We start from the raw sequence: 26,371 nt of genomic DNA on the forward strand, positions 1-26,371 counted from the left end.
TCACAGTCCCTGTCACCCTCAGCCTCAACACCTGCTGGCCCAGGACCATACAGGTCCACTGACAGCTTCCCTGTTGCAAGACACTGTGCGTCAACAGGACTGCTCAGATTACTAAGAATTAAAGGCACAAAGAAGTACTTTCAGCTGTGTCAAGGCCACAACATTCAATACTTGGCAGTCTCAAGGCCTTTTTCTGACACAGGATAACATAGTAATGCGTCAAAGGGGGAAAAAACATTAAAGATAGGAAAGTGAAAAAAAAAACAACAGATACTATATAACCTCATGAATAGCACAAGATTTTCCTGACCACAGCCTGAGTAAAAATAATACTGCAGAAATAATTTCAGGAACAGGAACCAAGAGCACTGCTTGCCTGCCTCCACTGGGGAGGGAGGCTGTCCATGGGGCTGGAGAGCTACTCTTGATGGAAAAGCTTCACCTGGAAGAATAACTAAAAAAAGCTGCAGGATAGCAAACTACAGCACTTCTAGGACAAAATGTGCTTCAAGGCCATACCAGAACACCTGATTTTAACAGGCACATACATGAGGGCAGAATTTGGCCTATATTCCTTACACCTTAAATTACTGTTCACAGGGGAGGGAAAGAAAGCCTCTTGAGTTTAAAATCTTGAGATTAAAACTAATTCTACAGCTTGCTGGACAAAAGGGCACTTCAGCAGAAATGTACTATTGAAAACACCATGAGGCAGAACACAATATAAGGGCCGTGACAGTAAATGTGCATACCAAAAAGAGACAACTGAGAAATTAAAGTCCTGAACACTGACCTATGAAACCTCCTCTAAACAAAATAACAAAAAAACACCAAAAAAACCCTCTCCACCTTTCTTTCAAATTCAAAAAAAATCTTTGTCACCTGTAAAAAAAAATTCACTTTATTGAGGCAGTGATTTGAGTTAAATAAACTCTACTAAAGAGCAAGGGTAATATTCTTCTTGGATTAAAACATTTCTTATTAGCCAATTAAGCACCTGATAGCTCTTCACCTGTGATATTAGCAAAGACAAAATGAAGCAGCCACCCTCCTCACCCATCACTGCAAACAAATCCCATTTCCAAGATGCACCTTTATTTAGGCCCATTAGTTTGCTGCTTCTTTACAGTTAAAGAAGATGAGGACCAATTTGATATCCACAGAAACAAGTTTTCAGGTGTTGGCTAGTAACAACAGTTAACCCAGTAACTTTAATTCCTGAGAGGAAATTGCTGTGTGACTCTAACTCTTCCCTTTCACTCCTGCAACAAGGGCTCAAAGCTTGAGTTGAAGCAAGAATCAGAACAAGCAAAGATATGAGACAACTCTTCTTGCTAGAAATAAAGTGTTTAATATGGAAAGTGTGTAAAAACAGTTTTCCTATTTGAACATCATGCGAAAAAGTGTTATGATGTTTTTACCTCATCTCCAGAGAGATGGTTTTTCATCACAGCTGTTTTGATAAGGGCACTGAACATTACAATTGTAAAACATGGCACCCTACTTAACTCTAGATAAAGCTACAGTTTTATTGCCACATCTTGTGTCAACTGTACCCAAGTGTTTCAGGTGGCAGCTGATGGATTTTGACAAAATAACTATGCACGCTCCCATAAGGAGCTTTGTTTAAGTGTTCAAGAATCCAACAGCAGATGGAAAAGCCAAAGTCTGAGTCTTTTAAATGAGCAAATAATTATACTGAAAGTATTTGTCAGCTTGTCACTAGGACTTTCTGGAGTTGTTTACAGAAAGGGCAAGAAAGCATAAAAAAAAAAAAGTGGAGCTCTTGGATTAATTTACTTTTCTGTTCTAGTGTGCACTCAATTTGTCCATTGAGGACTTGATCCAAAAGCAAAATGAAGTTTATGACTGTCTCTGTAAGTTTAAGGACAAAAAGATGGGTTTAATTTTTTAGAATTTCAACCCTTTGGAGCTCTCTTCCCTCTACACCTTACATTTGGAAGTTATATTGCCAAGCAGTGTCAGTCATAACTTTAGTTGTCCTAAAATCATAAAACATGCATGAAAGAAACTTAATGACAAAATAAATGTATCCCACATTGCTTCAAAAATTTATGAAAAACATGTAACAATACACAATTCTGGAAAAAGTCGTTTTGTTGCTGCAGGGTCTGAAGCCAGGAAAAAGGGCAACATACATAATATCCTGAAAGAACAAGGTAATTGAATAAACCCACCCTCTTTTACAATGGTGCAGATTACTTCATCCACGATGGTCTTGAAAATGAGTTTAACTCTATAGATAACTACGTTCTTCACAACAAAAGGAATGAAAATGAGAGGAAGGCATTATTGTTCACCAAACAGAAACCAAACAAAAACCAGCAGAAGGGCTAGCAAGGAAAGAATGGTTAATCTCACATTTCTAAAAGGGTATTATAAACAAAGCATGGTGAACAACAAAAATAAAAGATTAAAAAAAAAAAAGAAGATACAAAAGTGCTTAATGGCGTTCTTTTAAATATTTACTTTGCTGCTATTTGGAGAATAATTTGTTCCATTTAGTAGCATTGGGCTCAAAGGACCGCTTTAATCCAGAGAGATTAATTATAGCCTTTGGAGTTATAAACACAATTTGGGAAGTGAAGCAGAGAAGAGGAGAGACACTCCTCTCATGTTGGCGATTAACAAGTTTATGCGTTGGGTCTAGATTACACAGGCTGTGACCCTGCTACACCTGTACACTGCAGGTAGAACACTGCACAGGGTACCCATGAACTGAGGAAGAACAGACCCCAGGATATCCAGGGAAGACACTACCCTACCCTACAATGTTGCTACAGGCAACTAAGATACTTCTCAGGTGTCCTTCACTGGCATATTATGAAGACATCACCTGATCTCACTTTATTACCTGCATCAGAAACGAGCCACCATGCTGAGACAAGCAGGAGGCACGAGACCCCATCCACACTGCCTTTAAACCTTTCACATGCTTTCACATATTTCTTCATCTGCTCATTGCTGTGTCCCACACCAGGAGACACAGGGACCAGTAACATTAGCAAGGAAAGGCTGGAAGTGATCTTACCTAGCAAGGGGTTAGCTGCTCCCTCCTCTGAGCTTTCCTCAGCCCCCTCCTCCCCCAAGCCAGAGGTGGCCGAGTCCTCTGGGGCGGATGCAGAGCCAGGGGTGCTGGGCCCGCTGACGGACCCCAAGTCACCTTCCTCACTGCTGGAGCCGTAGCGGTCAGGCTGGGCAGCCGTCCCGCCCTCACTGCAGCTCCTCCGCTCCTTGCGGTGCACCCGGGAGTGCAGCACCATTTGGTGGTAGGTGCGGAAGATCTTTCCACACTCAAAGCACTCGGTGGACTTGTTCTGGGCGGCCCGCCGGCTCTGCCGTGAGGCAGGGCGGTAGTCCAGATCCCCCTGGGCAAGCGGGCAGCTCTCCCCTGGCGGGGCATTGCTGGTTTTCTCTGGGCGCCCACTGGTGCAGCTCTTCTTCTTGGGGTTGCTGGGCGAGTCCTGGTCTCGCTTGCGCTTCTCCTGGTTGACAAGGATATACTCCCTCTTATCCTTGTCGTACGTCACGTCCGCATCTGCCAGGGCCTCATCCCATCCCACATACTTCACATACTCCGAGGGCTCCACTACTTTTCCTTTGGTGGCCAGCTGCCAAGCTTGGTAGCTACTGACCGGATCCAGCTCGGCTACTCTTTTCCCAGGTTGCCCTCTTGTAACTCTATCCAGTGCTACAGATGGCCGTAGATTGAGACACTGCAAGAAAAACTGCTTCGTTACCGAAGAGCTCAGGCTCCCATCGGTCAAGCCCTCAGCTTTATCCCCGGTGCTGCCCGGCTGCACCCGGTAGTGAACAACGTTATGCGCTTTCAGGCTTTCCATATTTGTAAACAGATTTCCACACTTGGTGCAAACTTCATACAGAGATAGGCCTGTCACAATTGTCTCCTCTTGTATCACGTCATTGATAGTGGCTATGAGCTCCAAATCATTTTTTGGTTTGTTTTTGCTCCCAGACCTGGGGCCATGAGACTTCATGTGGTTTTTGAGAAACCAGGGCTCTTTGAATCTCCTGCCACAAATATGGCATCCGTGATCAAATGAGCCCCTATGCTTTTTCATGTGAGCTTTCAGGAACCAGGTTTGACTAAAGGCCTGACCGCAGACTTCGCATGGAAACTCGCCTGCACTCAGCTCGCTCTTGCAGTTCTCAGTGCAGGCCTCCCCATTGGGGACCTGAGCTGTTATATGGTCCTTCTCTATGTGGTTTAACAGCGTCTCCTCCCTCAAGGTCATGTAGCTGCACAGCCTGCACTTGAATGGTTTGTGGACCTGGTGCAGATGCTGCTCCAGGTCCTTCTTCCTTTCAAATTTGTTTTTGCAGAAGGTGCACTGGTAAGAGGTCAGCTTGCTATCCTCCTCGGCTGGTGCCGTCTCTGTGACCTCCTTCTTGCTGCTTCTCAACAAGATCTTGCTGCTATCGACCTGAGCAGTACCATTCAAGATCTTGTTGCAGGCAGATGTACTTTTAGTGGGGCTGGTGCACCCACCAAGGCCCTCTGAAACGCCCATCTCCCCCAGCTGTGCCTCTCCCATCTCCACCTCGTGTCCCTGACTTAAAGTGCCTGTCCTGTGACTACGGATGTGAATCTTCAGGTTGCCCTTTTGGGAAGCTCTATGATCACAGTAAGGGCATTTGTAGGGCTTCTCACCCGTGTGCTTCCTCATGTGTTGTGACAGGGAGCTCTGAAAAGGAAAACTTTTACCGCAGATGCAACAGCTGTGGCACATGGTCTTGTCAGCATCCATATCGTTCTTGCTTAGCTTGCCAGGGCTGGACGATCTCCGTAACTCCATTTCTGCCTCTCTTCTACGATCCATCAGTATTACTGCAACAACAGGTAAGCGGGGCAGGAGCACAAAAGCATGTCTGGCAGCAGAGGAGGGCTGGACCGCATTTTCAATCATACGGTTCTGCAGAGAAGTGTTTTTATTGCTTCAGTCTCAGGGTAACGTTTCTCCTTTCAGCTGCTCAGGAGAGTCCGAAGTGAAAATTTCCCTCTGTGTGCTCTGTAAGAAGATGGCATAGATCACCTGAAACAAGAACAAAATCATACAAATGTACAGATTCTTAAATATATTAAAATATATTCATTTTCAACAATTCCATCACTCGCCCCGTACTCAGAAGCACACCATACGACAATTTACTGCACCAAAAAGCAGCAGTTTCTCCTTCTGCTGATATTCTAGACTTCAATGACAAGCGTAATTACTAAATAAGTAAAATGCATAAAACAGGAAACATTCATTTACATACACTGACATCACAGCGTCTTGAATGAAGTGCAACCTTTAAAAATATTTTTTTGTTTTAAAACCAGGCAGAAGTGGCTAAAAATACACCTTAAATGAGGAAAACATTTCTTGAGGGGGTTATTACACTCTAAATCTGTGGCTTTACCATCATGTGTAATTTCATGTAAAATACTTACTTGCCAAAGATAAAAGGCTTTCCTAGAAACTTTAGCAAGTATCATATTCCTACTGGCAACTACATTGCTTTGCGCCTAAGACAGCTCTGCTGTGCTTGATGTGGCATGCACAGAGCAGGCGCAGAGGCTGAGGATGCTCAGTACTTTGATTAGAGAGCAAACGAGAACCCAGAGCCAGACGAAGCATTCATGAAAACTAAAAGTTACTTCCTGAGGGACAATGAAGGGAAAAAAAAAACCTCCAAGGGTAAAATTTAGTCTAAAACTAACAATAAACTGATTATGTGTGTAGGTATCAAATTACCTTAAAAGTCAGTGATTTATGTCAACAGGACATACAGGAAATCACAGCACCACCCACCTCAATGAAACAGAATCTTAACCATAAACAAACAAACAAAACAAGAAACAACTCTGATTAACAGAGTAATAAAAGTTTAAATGTTTTTGTATCTTGTCATGATTAAATGCAAGAGTCAGTATCCGCCTCAGTGGAAGATGAAACACACCCCAGCAATTCTCCCCCTTATATACAGCAAAAACCAATGGTCAAGATCCCCATAGATTGTTTTACACTGCAGTAATTGGAAAAGAAACAATCTTCCCACCCCCCACCCCCCCTCATTAAGGGCTACAAACACCACATGACTAAGATCAAAGAACACAGCATTCTCTAATGAAGAGAACTGATCTATTGCCACATTAACAGCAGCTTCTTAAAATGTAGCTAAAAATATGCAGAGCATTAACAAGACCTCTATTCGCATATCCATCACTTAATATCTATGACTCAACAAAGAGCTACAGATTTACAATTGTAAATTTTAAGATTTCTCACTGTATTCACCTCTGAGTCTCTTCAATACGTAAATAAATAGTCTAACCACATCACAAGCACGAGCTTAATAAAAAGCAAGGTAAGACTGTCACAATGATTGTCTTGGTTACACACTAGAGAACAACTTTATTACATTTAAGTTAATTTAGCCTTCTTATTTGCTACAAGACACCATTCACTTCTGGGTTTGTTTTTCTGCATATCTAGTATCCATTCAGCATGTTAAGAGTTATCAAACAGCATCAACCCAAACTACGTGTTCCTCAGAGAGCATTCAACGATATTTAAGGGATGAGTTACAAAAACAATTTCATTTCTTGAACAAATCAATTTTTTATTATTGCTGAAAAAAAAATAAATTTCACAAATTCAGAAGTCTAAATGAGCAGGAAGTTTACAAACTAGAGTACCTAAATTAATTTCTAAAATTAGCTATTTAAAAGTAAATTCAGGGACAGCCTTGGAAAAAATTTCCTGGCTCTATAAAGGATGGCAGCCGCTGAAGTTGTAGCTGTACCAGAAGGTACAAACATGCCAAAAAGCAAATACAAATGAGGTTTACACTGCACATTGATAGATGAAACAATTCAGAGTAGCATCTTATTTATTTGACCCATAATCTAACTCTGCCAAGTAACAACCGTGTTGCCTTATAATCAAAGACTTAACCTAGAACTCATTAAATCATACACCAGGTAACTTCTTGATCAAGTATACTACCATGCTAAATGCAAGCAACAGCTTCTTCTGAAATGATCCACATAATTTCAGGGATAAAAAATAGAAAACTTTGGGGACAGATTTTTTCAGATATTTTATACAATGTTTTCTACATTCTTAATATTCTACAGTTTTCACCAGTGAGAATACTGCTTTTATTGGCAGGCCAACTTTTAGACTATCGACTTTTTTTTTATTTATTTTTAAATGTAGGTCCCTTTTTAACTCAACTTTCTACAGTGCTTCCTGTCTGAAAGTTCAAAAGAGCTCTAAGAGCCAAACTTAGACAAGAATGCTATATGCAGCAGTTCAAGCACATATAAATCCAAAGCTTCAGACCCTTTGTTTACTTGGCCACAGATTCCCTGGGCTTAGTCTTGACATATTTCACTTTAATTATTTATAGCATTTTCATTAATGAAACTTAGTTATGAAAATGAGGCTATGAAGAAAAGCATTACTTATAAGAAGGGTATTAGCCACTCACAGGAGATCCCCCTAGTCCTATATTAAATTAGGCCTGAGGGGGGAAAAAAGAGTTAAAAAATTAATGAATTATTTTATTAGTCTAAAATACTTAATGGAAGTGTAATTGTCTTCACCAAAATATTAAAAAAAAATTGTTTTGTCTTTGTTACTTTATCTTGGCCAATGCACTGCAATTTATAACTTTAGAAGTGGAAATAAATTATTCCTAGATTTTAATTATTTGAATTCATACACATTTAACACCCACAAAATTTCAAGTCTGATCTTCCACAGACAAAAATTCCACTGGGAGTAAGGGTGTTCAACCAACCTGAGCTTGCTTTACACAGTCTATGGAGGTCTACCCTAGGCTTTGGTAAATCGATTGACACAAACGTATATGAACAACTCACGATTCCCCCTTCATACCATTTGAGTGTCACTTAAAAGTAATTCTTCTAGAGGGGCTCTCTGCAGAACAGCAAAGCCAGTTGTTCATTGGAAAGCAGCAAATAAAATTACAACTTTCAAAAAAGCTTCAATTCAGAAGACTGAACATAACAATGAGGAAAAAAAACACTTGTAAAAATCCTACAAATAAAAAATAACATTCTGGCTTAATAATTTTTACCTCAATATTAATTAGTAAACATCAAAGATGGCACAAGGGATGGAAGATGTCAACTGGTAAAATCAAATTACACCAATTACTCTTCCATTGCGAGTAGAATCTTGCCATAGCTATTTTTGTTTCTTTCTGGATGACTGTGATGATAAAAATAGTTGTATTTTGAAATAATTCCAACTTTGAAAGTATTCTGAAATAAGTCTCTTTCAGCACACATGGAATGCAGCCACCTCCAGCTACCCCCAGGCTACCAAAAGTGTTTCACCTCTCAGCAATTTCAGGTGGTAACCAGTAACCTTTCAGTGCTTTGGTCCAAGCTCGCTCTGCAGTTCCACAGCACTGGTTTGTCCCACAGAATCCATAGCGGAGTTACACCCAGCCTGCAGATTTCTCCCAGACTGTCACAGCACAGAAATCCCCACTAGCAGAGAGGTAAGCCATAAGGAAACGCAAGTGAATGTAAACTGCAAATTAATATGTAGTCTTTAAAAATATTGTGTGTGTTTTAATGGCACTGCAGTCTATGCCAAATGCCATACAACTTCTTGGGGGTGGGGGTGTGATATTCTGTTTTAAGGGGCATATGAACTAGATTAAGTTTATTTTGTTGAATTAAGAATCAGCAGTTCATGTAAGAAGCAGCTGGCCAGTATCCATGAGACATTTTCAGCCCCTTTAAAATACACTAAGGCACTTATCTTCACTGTTTACACGCAAGTTTGGAATATAAAGCAACATGGAAAAGAAACGTGAACAAAAACCCAAAAACAGGAGGGGTGGTGTGCTGCGAAATGCGTTTGCACCGCCAAATATTTTAGTTATAATGCTTGTTCCTGCACCATTGCCTCACAGAGATTCTCTGCCTTGACCCATATGGGAATAAATACACACTTTTTTTATTCGTAGTTCCCCTGAAAAGGAAAACAAGCTTTCCTACATGCTTAAACCAAGAACTTGTCAGAATCTACACTAATTCAAACATTCAGGCATCCAAACTTCTCTAGTTTTTAAAATTAACTTGGATAGAGCTCTTGGTTTGAGAGAAAACACATTTGACCAAAGAGACTTGCTCTCCCCACAGAGCCCCAGAGTCTTTTCCAAGATCAGCCCTGGCTTCCCCAGTGAGGCTGTGGTAGCCTGGCCCTCCCAGCAGCTCAGCAGGCATGCTGATGCTGGTGCATGGCTGCATCGTCCTCGCAACTTCTGCAAGACCCTCACTTAGTCTTGACATGAAGTATGCATAAAAGTACAGGGAAACAGCACTTTATGTAACACAGGAGCACCCTAAATACCTATTACTCTTCATGCCACCCTCACATTCTGAAAGAGGACTAGGTATGTGAGGACTGCCCACAGGGTGAGACAGACCCTCTTAAGGACCTTTTGTGCCTCTTGGAAAACAACTAATAAAAAGAGAAATTGAAAATAAACAACACAGAAAAATCGGGGGGGAAGAAGAAAAAATATATGCAAAGATACCACACTGGAAAAATAATTGCAAATTGATTTCTTACATACAAATATCCTGTGCAGTGAAGACGGAGGAATACATACAAGAAAATTATTCCTGTTCCAACATACAGCAGACTATACATTTTTTTTTAAAATTTCTCTTCGATTAAACATGACTTTAAAAATCACATTGCATAAGCTGTGTAAGTAATAAAGAAGAACATACACTCTGGGAAGCTACAGAAATCTATTCAAAAAGCACAGGGTATCTTTTAAAACAAACTGCTTTCAGGCTGGGTCCCATCTGAAAGAAAAATGCACTGGAGAGATATCGCTCTTCTAATCTCCAAGAGATTTGAACATACACTGCAACCACTCCACCATGTTCCTCTGCAAAACTCAACAAGGGCTTAAAAAAAAAAAAAAAAAAAACACAACTGTGAGGCATGATCTTGTGGAAAAATACCTTACTGAAATTTCTTTCAAATGATAAAATGATAGGATACAGCATGCAAATATCCAGGTGAATTTGAGGAAATTGTATATTTCAAGAACAACCTGGAGAGAGGATCTCTCCTGATTTGAGGAGGCTCAGGTTGCCCCAGAACCAAACAGGCTTTGCCATTCAGAGTAAAGAGACCAGAAGAGAGCTAAGTGCAGCAAGAGAAGGGACAAAGGACAGAGAACTGCCCCACCAGCCTTCAAACTCACTGAACCGCAGAGACCTTTCTCCCCTTCCTTGTCTTCTCCCCAGGCTACAGACTCCATCCTCCACACGCACCAGCCTTGCCCTGCCTGCATGCCCTCCTCCTCACTTTGTGAGGGGACATGGCTTCTTCTGGACATCCAGATCCCATGGGGGTCATTAGTCCATCACCCTGACTAAAGGCTTGATCCCACCATCCTTATTTAGGCACCAGTCCAACTGAAATGCCTCTTCTAGACCATGTCACTAGACCATTTATGCCTTGAGCTGATAGCATCCTTCAAACTACACCACAGCACAGAAGACAGAGCTTATCTCTTAAACAGTAAGCCTATAGCTGAATTTGTAGGCAATTCTGGCATTCCACAACCTATAAAGGTAAAGGCAGCATAACTCTGAACTGATTTTCTTAGAGTAATCCAAAGTAACCCAGTAAAAACCTATCTAAAAATCCCAAGGCAGTTGTAGAAGACTGTCAAATTTTCAAACGCTTTCAGTTATTAAAAGCGGCAATCTTGACAACAGACCTCCTAAAGTCTGTTTAAGCCTGCCAAAACTGACACAAGACTGAAAAAGAAAAATAAAAAGCCCCTGGAAAAACAAACAAGAAATTTCTATTAGTCTATTTCCACTCAGGCTTTATAAAATCCTTCAGTAGCATTTTGCAATACTTTTTTGTTTCATTATTTTCTACCAGCCTTCCCCTGCAGCTGGTGAAGCTCTTCCCATTTGCAAAGTTTGCTGTCTGAACCGTGAGATATTGTTTTGAGCTTCTCCCAATACATCATATGTTTTTGTGTCTTTCTCCCTCCATGAGCTAATGACATTTTGCAGCAGGCTTCTGAGCAGCAGCCAGGGCTGGGAAAGCAGAGTCAGGCCTTTCTCAACCGATGCCGCACCCTTTACAAGGGAGAGAATACACTGAAATAAAGGTAAAAACACTAATGCTGGAGAAGCTGGAGGTAGGCATTTGCAGCGAGGTGATCGCTCTCAAAACAAAAATCAACAAAACCTCTGTATCCCAGATTTTTTTGTGGCTCCTCAAGAAACAGTTCAGGAGCAAGGCAGGGTGGAAGGGAGTTTGCTTTCACACTGCTATGAGATATGTTGAGAAACACAAAGCTGTCACCCACTCAGTACATATTTTGTGTTTTAGTATACTGTGCGTGTTTGTCTTCTGAGAGACAAAGAAATGTACTTTACTAGTTACACTGTAGTATTCTAAGCAATGAATTGAAATGTATCATTAACATCCAGGACAAGCTTTATCTTGCTACCAAAACAAAGGGACTATTCTTTGAACAAATTGAGGGGGAAAATCCCATAATGACAATGAAGAGTTCCTCTCCCTAAAAACTGTGCTACACAAGAGTAACAATTACAGGCTTATATTCTACAGACTGAGGTTGCGAATGGCTGCATGAAGCAACGCATTCACTATTGGGAGAGTAAGTACCATTGATGACAAGGCCTTGGGGCTTCTGCTGTTCACAGACCAATCAATAATCCATTATGAACAAACTACATTTCCCCTCTAATATGAAGAAATGAATAAAAGGGAACCAGTAACACTAGTACTTTCATGGAAAAAAAAAAAAAAAACAACAACAATGCAGAAATCACAAAATACCATCACAAGACTTAAAACTAGACAGAACTACTGACAATAATCCTTTACTTTACAGCAGTCGCTGGAGACCACTACATTATATTCAAAAAAAAAAAAAAGTTTATTTTAAAACCAAGATTTTTTCAAGGCTACTTATTCTGGCTGCAGGACAAAACAAAAAGCAAAAAGCAACATTAATCTTTCAAGGCAAGGAGGAGAAAATGAACTAACTTCACCCAAACATCTACCAGCTTGCTTCAAACTATTTTCTAATGCAACATAAAAAAGAACTTCTAATTAGAAATAACTGTCCAAATGTGACTGGTCAACCATAACAAGACTTTATTGCAGCAGCTGCATTACCATCCAGACATGAGGCCCTGAAACTGTTGTTCTCCCATTGTCATTGTCACATGCTACAATACAATTAAGAGAGGATCCATTTAAGCAGCACAACCATAGCAAAGCTCAGCATCCTCAGTCCAGTTCCTACCTAGACCTCTCAACACAGCACCAGAAGGCAACAGAGGAGAAAAGTTCCCCTGAAAAATTACAGATAAAGTCCCTAAATTAAAAAAAAAAAGAAAAAAAAAAAGAGACGGAGAAAAAAAGTTACTGATTTTTTTTTGTATGGGTAACTATAAATTAGACTCAAAGGAAACACTGAGACCGATATTACTAATGCATAAGGCAGTCTATGTCCTTTTTCTGAAATGTAAAGACTAGTAGTTAAAGTTGACCTTGCGGGGTGGGGGGCTAGCAGGAATGAATGCACAATGTGATTATTGATCAGCCCTAGAAAAGCCAAGAACTGCACTAGTGCAGATGTGATTTTTCTTTTCCTAGGGTCATTAATGATATATATTGGCAAGTCAAAAGCTCTTATTTTGACACACTGTAACAGTATCATTAATTCTGAAAATAAGCTTCATTTTAGGTTCAAAAAAAAAAAAACCCAAACACTTAAAATAAAAAAAAAAATATAAACTAATAAAATAAAATAAAAAAACCCCAAACAATCAAAAACCAAAAACACAACCAAAAAAAAAAAAAAGCCTCCATTTTTCTTCATGTAACAGTAATCTTTTCCTATTTGGCCACACCCACCATGGGAGTTACTTTAGTGGCTTACTATTCCCCAAGACTAAGAATTAAAAATTGAAGAAACGCTTACAGTTCTGATGGTTTCAAATCAAACACTAAGTCAGTTACAAGCAAAGTCACCTCAATACTGTGTATTACCTCCTTATTCAAATCGATGGCATTGATGCTGTCTATTCATGCATGTCTATGGAGATGCATATATATATGGGCAGCACAGTATTTTCCCAGCACCCAATAGTGCTTTTATATTTAATGATCTTGTTAGGGCTTCCACTGCAGACCGATTTACATGGAGTTGTAACACGGCCATTTTAAATCTTCAGTGTGGGGGCTGATTTCAAACTGTACGGGCAGGGTATTTTCCTCCCGGTATGCTCTGTTATGGGCTCAGTTTGTATCTTAAAACCGTAACATGCAGGGGTGCAGTACACCGCACACCCAGACACATACCCCTTCTTGCTGCCTCTTTCATCTGTCCCATCAATGCAACCTACACACAAACCACATCCTTAGCTGCCATAAGTGCGCACAGTGCCATGAAATCAATTTGTATCAATTCAGAAGCTGTACCACTAGCTAAAACTGGAATGCCTTTGTGCTGTGTAAATCAAGACCTGAATGCAAGAAAAACACAAGCATAATTAAAAGTAAACATTCTGAATTGTTGATTTCCTACCCCAGCAAAAGTTACATAGCAGCCTTGTCCTAAGTGCCCAAATTCCACTCTGTCACAACTAACAATTACACCATTAAGGAACAAACTTCAGTGCTTTAGTAGATTCATACAGTGCTGTAACAACTTGTCCATGGCAGACCTCAAATGCAAAAAGCTGTATGTTTAATACCAAGCAAGTTTACTAGCTACAGCTATGTGTTCGCCAGGTCAATGGAAGGTAAATATTATTTCTATGGGACACTGCTACAAAATAAGCTGTGTGGAGAATTAAGAAATTCAAGGTAATAAATTAATTTCACTCATACCTAATATATCCTACCGCTTAAATTGCTACAGTAAAATCATTACCTTATAAATGTAAGTGTTGCCAAGCGTTAACCTGTTAACAGACTTAGAATTACAGCACTTGTGCTTTGATTAACTACTAACGTCTTACTGTAACAAAGTTATTTTTGAAGTAACACCAGCAAGTTGTTTTCTTACTTTTTACCCCTCCACCCTATAAAGGAATTGTAAAGCAGTGAGACAAGAGCGAAAAGATTGCATTGAAAAAAAAAGGGGAGGGTTGGGGAGGTGGGGGAGGAGTGGGACAGAGGGAGAAAGAGCAGAGGGAAAAAGTAGAGGAACTGTGCCCTGTAATACAGGAAGGTATAATCACATGAAATAAGCCATAAAAGCATTCTATTAAACATTACCTTCTGAGATAGCACTGCTTAACAGTGAGAAGCAACACAAAACTCACAAAACACACACCACCAAAACCTCATTTGCAGATGTTGGGTTACTTTTTTGTGTGCGTGTATATATATGTATATAGAGAGATATAGCTGTCAAAATATAAATGTAAGCTCTTATAAAGCAGAAAACAGGATGGACGAGTTCTATTTTAGGAAGCTTTCTTAAACGTTTAAGAACTTAAGCAGGTAATTCATTAAGACTTTCAATCACACTTTTTTCCACTCTCTGCAACATTTCTGAATGTCAAGTATGCCCAGACTATGCCCAGGCCCAAGCGAAGACACTGCACTTCAGAAATCCCAAACCAGCCAAGCTGAAGCTTGCTCTACACCACCTGAGACTCAGGAACTGCTGCGTTGCTTAAACTGCACACAGCTTTGGCTCTGTGACACCAGTCCCAAACTGGCAGAGGACACTGCTAAAGGCCAATCTGTGGATAGCCAGTGTCTCAGAAATACCTTCATTTCACTTTCTTTACACTAAGGTACACAGTACCTCTCAAGTTTGATTCATCCACAAGCGTAATTTGTGATGATGAGCACTTAATAAAACACCTGACTGCTAGTAGCTTAAAAGAAGGATCACAAGTTCCTAAATTCACCAGCAATTTTAAAGATGAGATGATGTCAGCTGTTGCTTCATTACTTCAACAATTCATTTTGGAGTTTTCTGCAGATGTGATCATTAAAAGCTATTTCCAGTACAAATCCAGCTTTGAAATATATTGAATTGTGTACTGGCCTGTCACTGTCAGCATAGAAAAGCAAACAAATATAGCCAGTACAATAAAAGTGACATAACCATAAAGCATGAGTTGACTTGCACACTAAAGTAACTACTTTTCTCCTCTTTTTATTTATCCACTTTTTTAAACACAAAGGGAAGAAACCAACAGTCTTGTATATCAAATGAATACAAAGCACAAGATGACTTTTTCTGGATTTCAAAGCTTCCAGTCAGAAGAAAAGAAACTAAACTTAAAATCAAATCTTCCAGCTGTCAGTTGGTCTGACTTATTTTGGTATGAAGTGCTGAACTATCTCTGTGGAACGTCACTGCAATGTATCATCCAAAGACACAAACATTCCATCCAGTCCTTATAAATAAAATTTCAAGGCAAATTTTACCAATCCTGTTAACCTTGCTCTTACTGTGGCACAATGGAAAGCGTGCTTCAGAATTTCGCAGGTCAGGACATTGTGGAATCACAAGATAAACCCTGATAACTCTGTTCTGAATTACTCTGAACATGTACTTCCCCTCTCCTTGCCATTTAATCAAAGACTTTGAGTCTTTAGGCCCCTCCCTCACCCACAGTGTATATTTTCCCAGAACTCCAAAGACAGAAATTTAGAGAAGTGCAGAAAATTATTCTGTTGTTACATCCTCTGTGAAAAAGAGAGGCCTGGATAGACATCTATCCCCAAAACCATTCACGAGCTCATTGCTGGCTTTGGGAACAGGAAGGTAGAGTTAAGAGCAGAAAAAAAGCAAAGGAACAAAACCCACTCCTACTTCGATACTCTTGTTAACAGCCTCAGCACACAAATGCTGAGCAACTACTTCAAAACAAAACAAAACCTCTGAAATTATCACTCATAGGATAGCAAGCAGGCAAGTCTGCAAGGAAGAAAGGTCTGTTGCACAGGCTGTTGCCAGTTTATTTATTTTTCCATACAACTACAACTTGCAAGACAAATCTATCAACTGGTAGGAAAAACATGAATTACATACACCAAGAACACAAATCTGTTTGCATCACAAAATACTATAGTTAAACTTTACTACTCCTTTCAAAGAAATGAGTCTATGTACCACATGTACACACCAAGACCCACCCTCTCCTCTCACACTCTTCACAAAGAGAACTCAACACGCCCTCATTACTATCCACATGTCAATTCACTTCCACCACAGCCCATGGCCCTGTGCTTCCCACTTGCATCCACGCCACTTCAGTGGCACTGACCTCCTTACTGCTACTCTCCTACCTGGCTCCACCCCAGCTCTGTCACCACCATGTCTCCAAGCCCCAGCTATCCACGCACACTGCCTGCCTGTCAGATCCCTTCTGGATCACCTGCAGCCAGCTGCCAGGCGCACAATCCCTTCCCCAGCCACTGCTATTCCACAGATGCAGTTTAAAGGCCACTTCTTTTCCCCACTCTTCTCTTTCTGTCCGCCTGCTCTTCAGACCTGCTTTCTCAGTTCTCCCCAACACTTCTGCTTCTTCCATAAGTACATTTGTCTTCTCTCCCTCCCAAACCTGTTTGGGCCCTTCATGACTAATTCTTCCATTTGGGCCCTCCCTCATTAGCATGGTTTCAGTCCCTGCTCACTGGCTCCTTGCTTGCCAGGACATTTCAGCACAATCTCAACTGCCTCCTCCTTCCCCTTTCTGTCCTCCTCCCTAGAAGATGCCCACTCTTCAGGCTTTTATATCATCAGTTACAACAGAGGCATTTGCAGCCACCAAGCTTGGAACTTGTTTCCCTCTGTCTATTCAATAACTGCCGCTCTCCTAAAAATCAAAGGATGTCAACACCTGTGTCAAACGCCTCACGTGTTCAAGTGCCATTTTCTTCTTCAAGGACTCACACAGTTCCACCCTCTGCTCACCTCTTTTGTGTGGGCAGTGATTCACTCTCCCTAAGACATCTTTTATATCGGTTTCCCACTTTCCACCTTGCCTTCTGACACTGCATTTAGAACTGTTTTTTCATTGTATTTAGTTATATTTCATTATATTTTTCATTCATTCTTAAAAGCATATTTTCCACATGTGACTCAAAATTTTTTTCCAAAATTAAATCCATCACTCAGTTTTGCTGGGTTTTTCCCCCTAATGCATAATATGTGTACTATGTATTGCTATGTTCTAATTGGTATGTATATTCCTCAAGGCAGGGACTTGGGATCCTTTATGCGTATTCTTTTATGTACTTTTATACAGTGCCAAATGTTCCAACTTCAAATAATTTCTAAGAGCAAATTATCATTATAAAGTCAAGATTCATCTTTTCAAAGAGTCAAAGTCCCTCTTTTCATCAGAGACACAGAGAGAAGTTGAGAAATAGCTTCTTTCCCATAAGATCTAAAAGTAAACTGATCCCCTCTTCTGCCTAGCCAGAGTTCATCTCTTGGTTAACCAAAAGGACCATCAAATAGTAAAGAAGCTAACAAGGCATAAATCACACATAACTAACCTCTAGCCTCTCTGAAACCAGATTTCCACCCAATGTTATGCATTTACAGGATATTAATAACAAACAAGAAGCATAATGACAAATAAAATTCAAGTGCCCCATTTCTCTCAATTTCTTCACAAGCAATTAGAAAAACTGTGGGTTATGCAGAACATCAAATTAAAGTGTAAGATCCTTAATGGTGAGGTACTCTTCTTACAGGGGTTAGTCTCTTTCTACACCTGGGACTGTAAGTATGATTTGAAAGCTTTCCAAACTCACTTTCCTCCAGAACATGCATGCTGCTTTATATCACACATTCTACCATTCTGCAAATAGAAATCTACTCCTTTACCCCTCAGGGCAATGCTGAAGCAAGTGGATTTTCCAACAGAGAAGCACAACGTAACTGTGACTCTTTAACTCCAAGAGCAGAATTTGAGCCACAATGCTAAATCCTTAAACCTGTTACACAACAAATAAGCATGGATTACAGCATGGCTGGTTCATTATGGGATGTTTTGTGATGCTATTCCTAACACACAAACACCATTTGTCTTGGCCACACACATAAAGACCATTCTCCTATTTTTTGTTACACATCTTTATCATCGCTTTCACTTCTCTGCATCTCACCCATTTATTACTCACCTACTCCCTATTTAATATACTTTTACATTTTAGACAGTGCTAAATAATCATGATAGAACACCACAGTATTATACTTCCTCCGTATATAAACAACAGATCGCACTACAGTTACTTGACACTTCTTACTACCAAAACAAACCAATTATATCTATATATTATCTTTAGTACTCCATGGCTACTCCACTTGCAGCACTAAACAGAGAACATATAAATAAAAAGAAGCAATCTATGCTGGGAGGTTTATGTTTCAGTAGAAATATCAAGCAAAAGTTATAGAAAATGTCTGACTAAAAGCACATTTTTAGGCAAGTGTAATCTAATTTTGTCAGGTTTACAATAGTCAGCTACAACGTTTGCTAATACTTTAGAGGATTTGGGATTTTTTTTTTTAAACAGGTTTAGATAAGCACACTTGTATTTACTTCCTTAGGTAATGGGTACATTTATCAAAGCCACTGTTTATAATCTGAAGAGAAGATTTTCTCACAAGAAAAAACTTGCCATACATATATATATATAAAATAAATAAATAAAAAAAAAAAACCAGCCTCACAACCTGACTAGCAGTAAAAAACATAATCTTGGAGGAAAAACACACACAGTGTTATTACTACTGGGCATGGGGTCAAAAGTACACCACCTTATGTTTAGAAAATGCTTGATTATAGATAAGGAAACTTCTTTCATTAAACCCTTGTATCAGGCTTGTAATCAAGTAGGACAACTCCTTTCAACATCACAACTCTGAAAATACAGCTTTACAACCAAATGTATCATTCCTCACTCTGTTACACTTCTCTACTGACAAGCTTTCAAGTGTCTCCCACGTGTGATTGATTCAATTAACAAGTCAAGGTGTTAATTAAAAACAATATCCAAAACCAGGTTTGGATAAAACTTGTACAGAAAAAACAATAAAAATTATTATTTTAGTACTGCCAACCCAGAACGCTAAAATATCATGATACATCCATAAACTTCAATGAGGTTTTTGAACATAGCTGTGGATTTTCTTATTTGTCTTTTGAGCTTTTACAGTACACTCAGTCATATCTCAAGCTTCTTCCAACGACAACAAAATCAAAGAAATTTCTGTTTTCTGAGGCTTACATCTTCTGTTTTGCACTGGACTGCAGAAAAAGAGGCTTTGGGAAATGATCTCTACGGTCTTCACTGACAAAATTGTGAAGTGGGAACACCATAACTGAAGAAAACAGATGTGGTATTCCTTTGCTCTGCTGCTTCATTCAGAAAATACTCCTCAGAAGGCTACAATAGCTTACCTATAAAAATACAATACAGGGGGACAGAAAAATCCCTCCACATATGCATTCAGTGGATGGCCAGTCAGATTTACAGACCACACACAGTCTCCACTCACTCCACCGGCATTTACAGGTAATCAAAAAATTAGGCAAAAGAAAGAAAACTATTTTATTTTGTTTGGAAAAAAGTAATATTTTATTCAGGCATATAACATCTGAGATCTAGGCTCATAAGTATTTTCTGTAATGTTTTTGACTAAATGTAACAAAATTAAGAACACTAAAGATAAAATACAATGTTAAAAAAATGTTAATTTGTTGAGCCTATATAAAAATCTAGATACCTACTGATAGACATCCAATGCCATATACTTCTTGGGCCAGCTACTTCTCTCCTGCAGGACTCAAGTTTTTAGCTAAATATGCCAGCTGCCTTCTGGTGCGAATGTGGCACGAATATTGCAAAACCTTTGAATGGCATTAAAATACCTTAATCTTCTGCCAGAATGTTTCTAGTATAACCCTGCATATAGGTAGAATAAATGGTGACACCACCATTGTAAGACAAGACAGCTCTGAGGGAGCAGACAAAACTCATTGTGTCTCACTAGGTTTGTCATTTGCAAAACTGTGTCTGTCTTGGGTACAGCTAAAGGCAGCTGCAGCATCTGCTAACACCAAAACCAATAAGAGGAAAAGATTAGGTTGTTTCAACACAAACTATTACGTATCCCATAAGTCAACAGACCAGCCCTCTGAGACACAGCAATAATGCTGAAAAATAAGGTCTAGAATAGCATCTGTTTCACCATTTATTCTCTAGCATATTATCAGCTTGCAACTTGTGAAGACAACATTCCTCCATATGCTTCAGACAACAAACCGAAGGTCCAAAGGGTGGTCTCACCCTGCTACCTAGATGCTTCCTCGTGCTGCCTTCTAGATGACTGGACCAACAACAGAGGCTGGTCAAGGCTCTGAAGTGGTGTTTTGCCACCATGGGGCCCCATCATCAGTCAACACGCCATCTCTTGCACGAGAAAACTGTTCTTTGGAAACCCTGTTATGGCAGTTTAATACAGCTCATTTAATCAGCAAGCTTCTCTCATCTGAGGGCTTGCAGATAGACTGCCAGCTTACCAGAAGTTTAGAACACTCAAGGCTTTGCTTACAAATTGTGAGTCAAATTCTGAGTCAGGCAGGTGTCCCTCCCGACCTACCGCAATGACTTTAGCGGAATCACTGCACACCTACACCCACACAAGAAGGGAGACACCAGCCCTTCAGTTTTTGTTAAGTGTAAGGCTGACATTTATCTTTCTCACACATTTGGAATTATTTCCTTTTGCACCAGAATTCTTTTTAAACCCTGCCTGAGCCTACAAGGTGCAGATCAACTGAAAACCAAGGCACCCAAAATTTTAAGCAAGTTCCCAATTCACCTAGCACCTCACCGCCATCTAATGGATTCAAATGAGGATCAATATTTGCAAATGGACATACTTCTGAATGAAAAGCCCATGCAGGGCTACAAAACCAAAAAGACAGAGACGACCTCTAGCTTAGCCACTGAGCTGCAAACTGATCAAACTGGGAGAGGACCCCCACAGAAGTTACCACCAAAGGCTTGCCCCACTTCTCATGCTCCTTCCCCAAGCGCAGCTGCCACCAAGCACCGTCAGAGGTAAGATACAGGATGGAGTACATGAACCTTCAGCCTGATCCAGTTCAGACCCTCTTATGTTCCCATGACTATTAATAACAAATCTCAAGCCAACTCTTACTGTACAAGAAAAAGGTGAAGGCCTCCCTGCATTCAGATCATACAGCTCAGCCACCTCCCGTTGAAGGGTGGGGAATTGCTTTTACGTGGCCACAGAATTTCAGAGCAAGTCTTATCTTTCACGGAAAGCTGCAAAACAGCTGGTGCTGCAGCCACCCAGCGCACAGCCACCATCTCCGGCAGAGCCGTAGGAACATGCCTTGCCAAGGTAAAGATGACTCCCTTCCCTGCCTTTTTATGAACATATGTGAGAGGTCAACAGTCTCCAAAAAAGCTGACAACACAACTTTCAAGTTGGGAATAGTGCTGATTCCTCAAAACATTAAAAAAAAAAAAAAGCTCTAAAAACACACACTCTGCTATCTGCTTAGTTTCTGTGTCACAACTTCCCACTGCACAGGCTGTCAGGAACACAGACATCTTCCTTACTACAAACCAGATACTGCCATGGCTGCCTATAAGAGGCTTCAGAGACATGCTCCTTGTGACTATCGAACTCAAGTGAAAAACTCACACCAGTTATCTTGCAGCCACAGAGAAGGAACAAAAATCAAGTTAAAAAACTTAACTAACGACGGGGATTTTTTCTTTTTATCTTAGGCAATGACATATAAAAAGATGACAGTAATATTTAAAGGCCATTCAGTACACATATTTCTTGAGTGAATGGCACGCTACTATGAAGAGTGGACATTATCAGTGTACTTGCACATACAGCAGATTTCAAAGCTTCCACTGTAAAACCAATAGTTCTCTGTTTGAAACAACCAAGCTCATCTGTAGAGATTTTGCGGCTAACAAGCATTTGATTTCACTTTCCAGCAACAATACAGCCATCGTATTACAAATGCCATCAAATGAAATTTTAATTATTTTCTAAGAGTCACTTGGTAGCTGTTAATGAAGGCAAACTGTTCGGGAAATCCTGCCAAAAGAAAGTAATGACCAGAAGTGTACCAGTGCAGCAAGGTCTAACTTAAATGAATAACAACTTTAAATCATTAAAAAGAATTGGACTCATTTACTATCAACATTCATCCCAACAGTTATTTTAAAGCATTTCTCCTAACCCAGAATCTATATAAACCCTTGAAAAAAGTAGTTCAGAAATCATGAAATATACATAAGTATCTAAATAAGAGAAATAGCTATAGTATTACAGGTTTTCCCATTTAAATCTCAAATTGTTTTCAGTAACTTCTATTAACCTCTCTTTACAGCTTTTTCAGAGTTCATAATGCTTCCTGCAGCCTAAAATAAAATAAACTGCAGAGATGTCAGAAAGCTATAGATGCGCACTTTAATTACCCTACATTAATAATGTTTGTCATCTGCATCAACATTGTAAACCAAAACAACACATGCAGATCCAGGGACGCATTTGCAATAGTTCGCACCCTTGGCCACCACACCTGTGCAGTAGCAGCTAATTACAGGGGTGAGCTGTGCCAATATAGAGCTCACGCTTGTATTGCAAAAAAAAGAGCAATTCATAGTCCATCTTAGAGAAAAGGCGCACATTTTGTACTGATATTATTAGATTGGTATTTTTCACAGAGCTGAAGTGAACTATGTTTCCGTATACATCAAATAACCGGAGAGGGCAACTGAACCACCACTTTGTATCACTTTACATTTCCTTATAAGGATCTGCAACTGAAAAATATTTAAACTACTCTGATAACCCTTTGACATAAACATACTGATCTCCAAGGCACAAAAACACAGCATATCTTTAGCACAGCACAGAAATACTGAATTTAAGTGCTATTTCATTTGTAACTGCTTCTTTATTAGAAGAATGCTTATTGCTTCACTGGTTCGTATTCCCATGTCTCTAGTCTATTGAGCAAATAAGTGAAACAACATCTATGCATTTTTATTAAGTTATCTCCACATTATTGTTCTTGATCTCCACTGGTGAAAGCTCTAAAGGAAGAAATGCAGTTGCCGAGCACTGGAGGCACTCCTCATTTAAAGTACCTTACGAGAACAAAGGGTGAAGTCAAAAGTTGGTCTCATTCATTCAGCACAATAAGATCTTTCCAGGGAGAGTCTCCATAATGATCAAAAATCAATCATCAAATGTGTGCAAAACCACAGTTTTTCACCCATCAATTCTAGCACTCACAGTACTCCTGCTAGTGTTACAATTCTTTTTATTTAGAAATATTGGAATCACTTCTCTAAAGAAACACAACCAACAGCTGAAAACCTACATGCAAGATTTTAATTATTCTCTTAGTGTCTTGCCATGAAGTTTTTTCTAACATTTTTCCAGCTGGCCAAGAAAAGCAAGTATGTGTCAAGGTCAGAGAGAAATAGCTGTTTCTTGCTTCATCTGAATTCCAGTTCTGGGCAACAAAAAAATCCAGCAATTTAAACAGGAAACTGGCTTGACAGTTCTGAATTCATCTTTTCCATGAATGGAGAAGCAACATGCAGCAAGTCTGTCTGCTTCTGCTTGTTTCATCACTGACGGGAGGAAAAAATTTTTTTCAAAAGCCTTAGATTTGGTCTTGCTGAAGATCATCTGCAAGCAGTGCCTGGTTTAATAAACCTATTCTTCAAGGAAGCATGTGATATGTAAATTGCAGACCAGAGTAGTGTGTTGCTTTCCTAATACTACAGAGTTGGTTTCTAATATGAACTGGAGTCTCTTGTCCAGAAATTCTGAGGATAATCAAGTGCCAAGTGCTGCCAGGTCACCATTCATTGTCATACAATTTAGTGTAGTTTTGGTGACATTGTAAGCACTCTGTGGTTTTACTGATGATTTAGAGCTTAACTGCTGCACTGTTTTTTAAAAAAATCAATTTTATTTTTGTGACAGACACTGTTCATATTCGGTATTGAAATAACAGAGCATACATAATCATGAGGACATTTCCTTAAAATCTGAGCCACTATGGCAGTGAGTCAGAGGAAAAAAATACTTTTTCTAAAACCAGAGCCCTACTTCATCTAAGAAAAGCAGTAAGAAATGAGACCAGTACCTCAACTTCAGAAGGTGCAAAATAATTCAGAAGTACGCAGCAGCATCCTTCTTTGAAAACGTGTCTTCTTGACCTCATGTTTTGAGTAGCCCTCTTATGCCAGAAGTCATATGTCATAACCTCTCTAGTTAGCCTGAGCTGTAATGTTTTACTCTGATAATATCTTGGTATAGGAAGTTCCACAGGTCAAATGTCTTTGGGAGGTCAGCTCACTCTTACACCCAGCCACACAAAGACTTTTTTTTCACTCAAGCATCACTCCAACTCCAGACTGTTAACAGGCAATATGGGGTTTAAATATAAGCTCAACGTAGAACATTGGTAAAATAACCTGAGCCTAAAGCAATCTTTCCTCAATGATTACATTTAATTTGAAAGAGATGTTAAGCCAGTTTTACCATACAGTACATTTTTTATCCTTGCACATGCACAAACACACAATATAGGCAGACAATGAGAGAGGCATAAACTAAAATTTTCAAAGTAGCCGACAAGTCTTAGAAATGGTATTATGGAGGTTCCTTTGAAAACTTCAGCTATGCTTTTTGCAAGTCTCCTCATTTGCTTTTTTCTATAAGGGTTAATCAGATAGCTTAGTGATAAGTACTCAAATAATGCATACCTAGAAAGGAAAAAAAAAAGTCTCTTGCTTACAGAAGGAAGTGGGGAAAGACAGAGGGAAGAAGGTTATAGTCTGAGTTTTTGAGGGAAGTACTTTTTGGTCTACCCTTTAGGGCATGGGAGTTCAGTATGCTTTAACTACTACTTTGAAAACACCCTAGTTTGTCTGCAGAGCAAACCAAAAGGTGTCCAAAACCATTAAACTTCCAGGTACTACCCAGAACAACTACTTAAAAGGACGCATAGTGAATCCTGCTTAAAATTTAATAACAAGAAGTATTTTATATTGTCTGGAAATCTAGGAAATCTAGAATGTCTTGAGCCTCACATCTTGTCCATACTGTATGGAACTATTTCAGGATGTATTTAAAACTGCTCATTCATGAATACACTTTCCTAAAACATGTAGTCTTAGCACTTCCATGTTTTGGTGTACTTCTGGAACAAAACTATCTGATGCACATTATTCACAGTGTTCTAAAGTGGCCTGCATTAGAGAAAGCCTCATCCATCTCCTCATTTCACATAAAACCATTAAACTGCTCTGACTGGTTAAGTCATCTTTTTGTAATGATAACTCTAAATTAAGGCTTCTATGTTGTTAATTCTCCAGGAAAATTTGTGCCTATGTTTTACAATGAAAGGAAAAATATCAAAATACATCTTACTAAAAGTTTATGAATGAATCCATTGTATCACTGATGAGACATGCTTAAGCTAAAATCTGTTCTATTTCCACATTACCTTTTTTCCTTCTACAGGAACAGAAGCTGACTTAAAATGATTTTCCTTTCTGAAATCAAATGCAGAAAGTGGGCTGTGCTGTAAATACAGGCTTTTCAGACATCTTAAAAAAAAGTTATTAAGAATGGAACAAAGAAAAATTTAAGTCATTAACGGAAACTTTACACAAGACCCAATTCTGCAAACACTTACGCAACTGAGTCACTTCACACACATAAATAATCTGCCCAAGTCCAGTGGGGCTACTCTTATTTTCAAAACTACTCATACTTATTAAGTGTGAGTAGAATTGTGGCACAATAGATTTAACAAAAAATGAAATCAGGAGATTTCACTGTGAAGCTGGGAAACTTATTCCAAAAAGGCAGTACTCAAAACATTTTATCAAATTCTAGTCATCTGCTCTAAGCAAAAATACAATATTTAGAATTATTTGAGACCAAACCTGAAATTTCACAAATGATGTGCAAATATTTTTAAAACAGTTAACTGTCTCTGGAGATACTAACTAGGTTACTGATTTTGGCAAACACTTTTCACACCTCGGGTATCTCTACAAACCATCATGTTTAACTGCTTAACAAGGAAAGCTTGCTTTTCAAAGTGCTTATTACTGCATTTCCCGTTGACTGCAATGGGATTTCCAAGTACTCAGCTCTTCTGAGTAAGGGAATACTTAATACCAGGACACAGGAGTGCAAATAAAGAAAT

At 39.4% G+C, this 26,371-nt stretch overlaps 1 protein-coding gene across 1 annotated transcript in view; it reads right to left on the bottom strand.

Moving 5' to 3' along the window:
* Positions 1–2,831: 2,831 nt before the first annotated feature.
* The window catches only part of LOC103753623 (zinc finger protein 516), a 41,698-nt gene continuing 18,158 nt past the window's right edge, over positions 2,832–26,371 (bottom strand). The window contains exon 2 of the mRNA XM_029958886.1: positions 2,832–5,075. Within this exon, the coding sequence (XP_029814746.1) occupies positions 2,832–4,949 (2,118 nt within the window). The 5' untranslated portion in view covers positions 4,950–5,075. The remainder of the gene's footprint in view (positions 5,076–26,371) is intronic.

This window comes from Manacus vitellinus, unplaced genomic scaffold, assembly GCF_001715985.3.
Source record: "Manacus vitellinus isolate BGI_N305 unplaced genomic scaffold, ASM171598v3 scaffold_17_pilon, whole genome shotgun sequence".
In the NCBI taxonomy this organism is placed as follows: domain Eukaryota; kingdom Metazoa; phylum Chordata; class Aves; order Passeriformes; family Pipridae; genus Manacus; species Manacus vitellinus.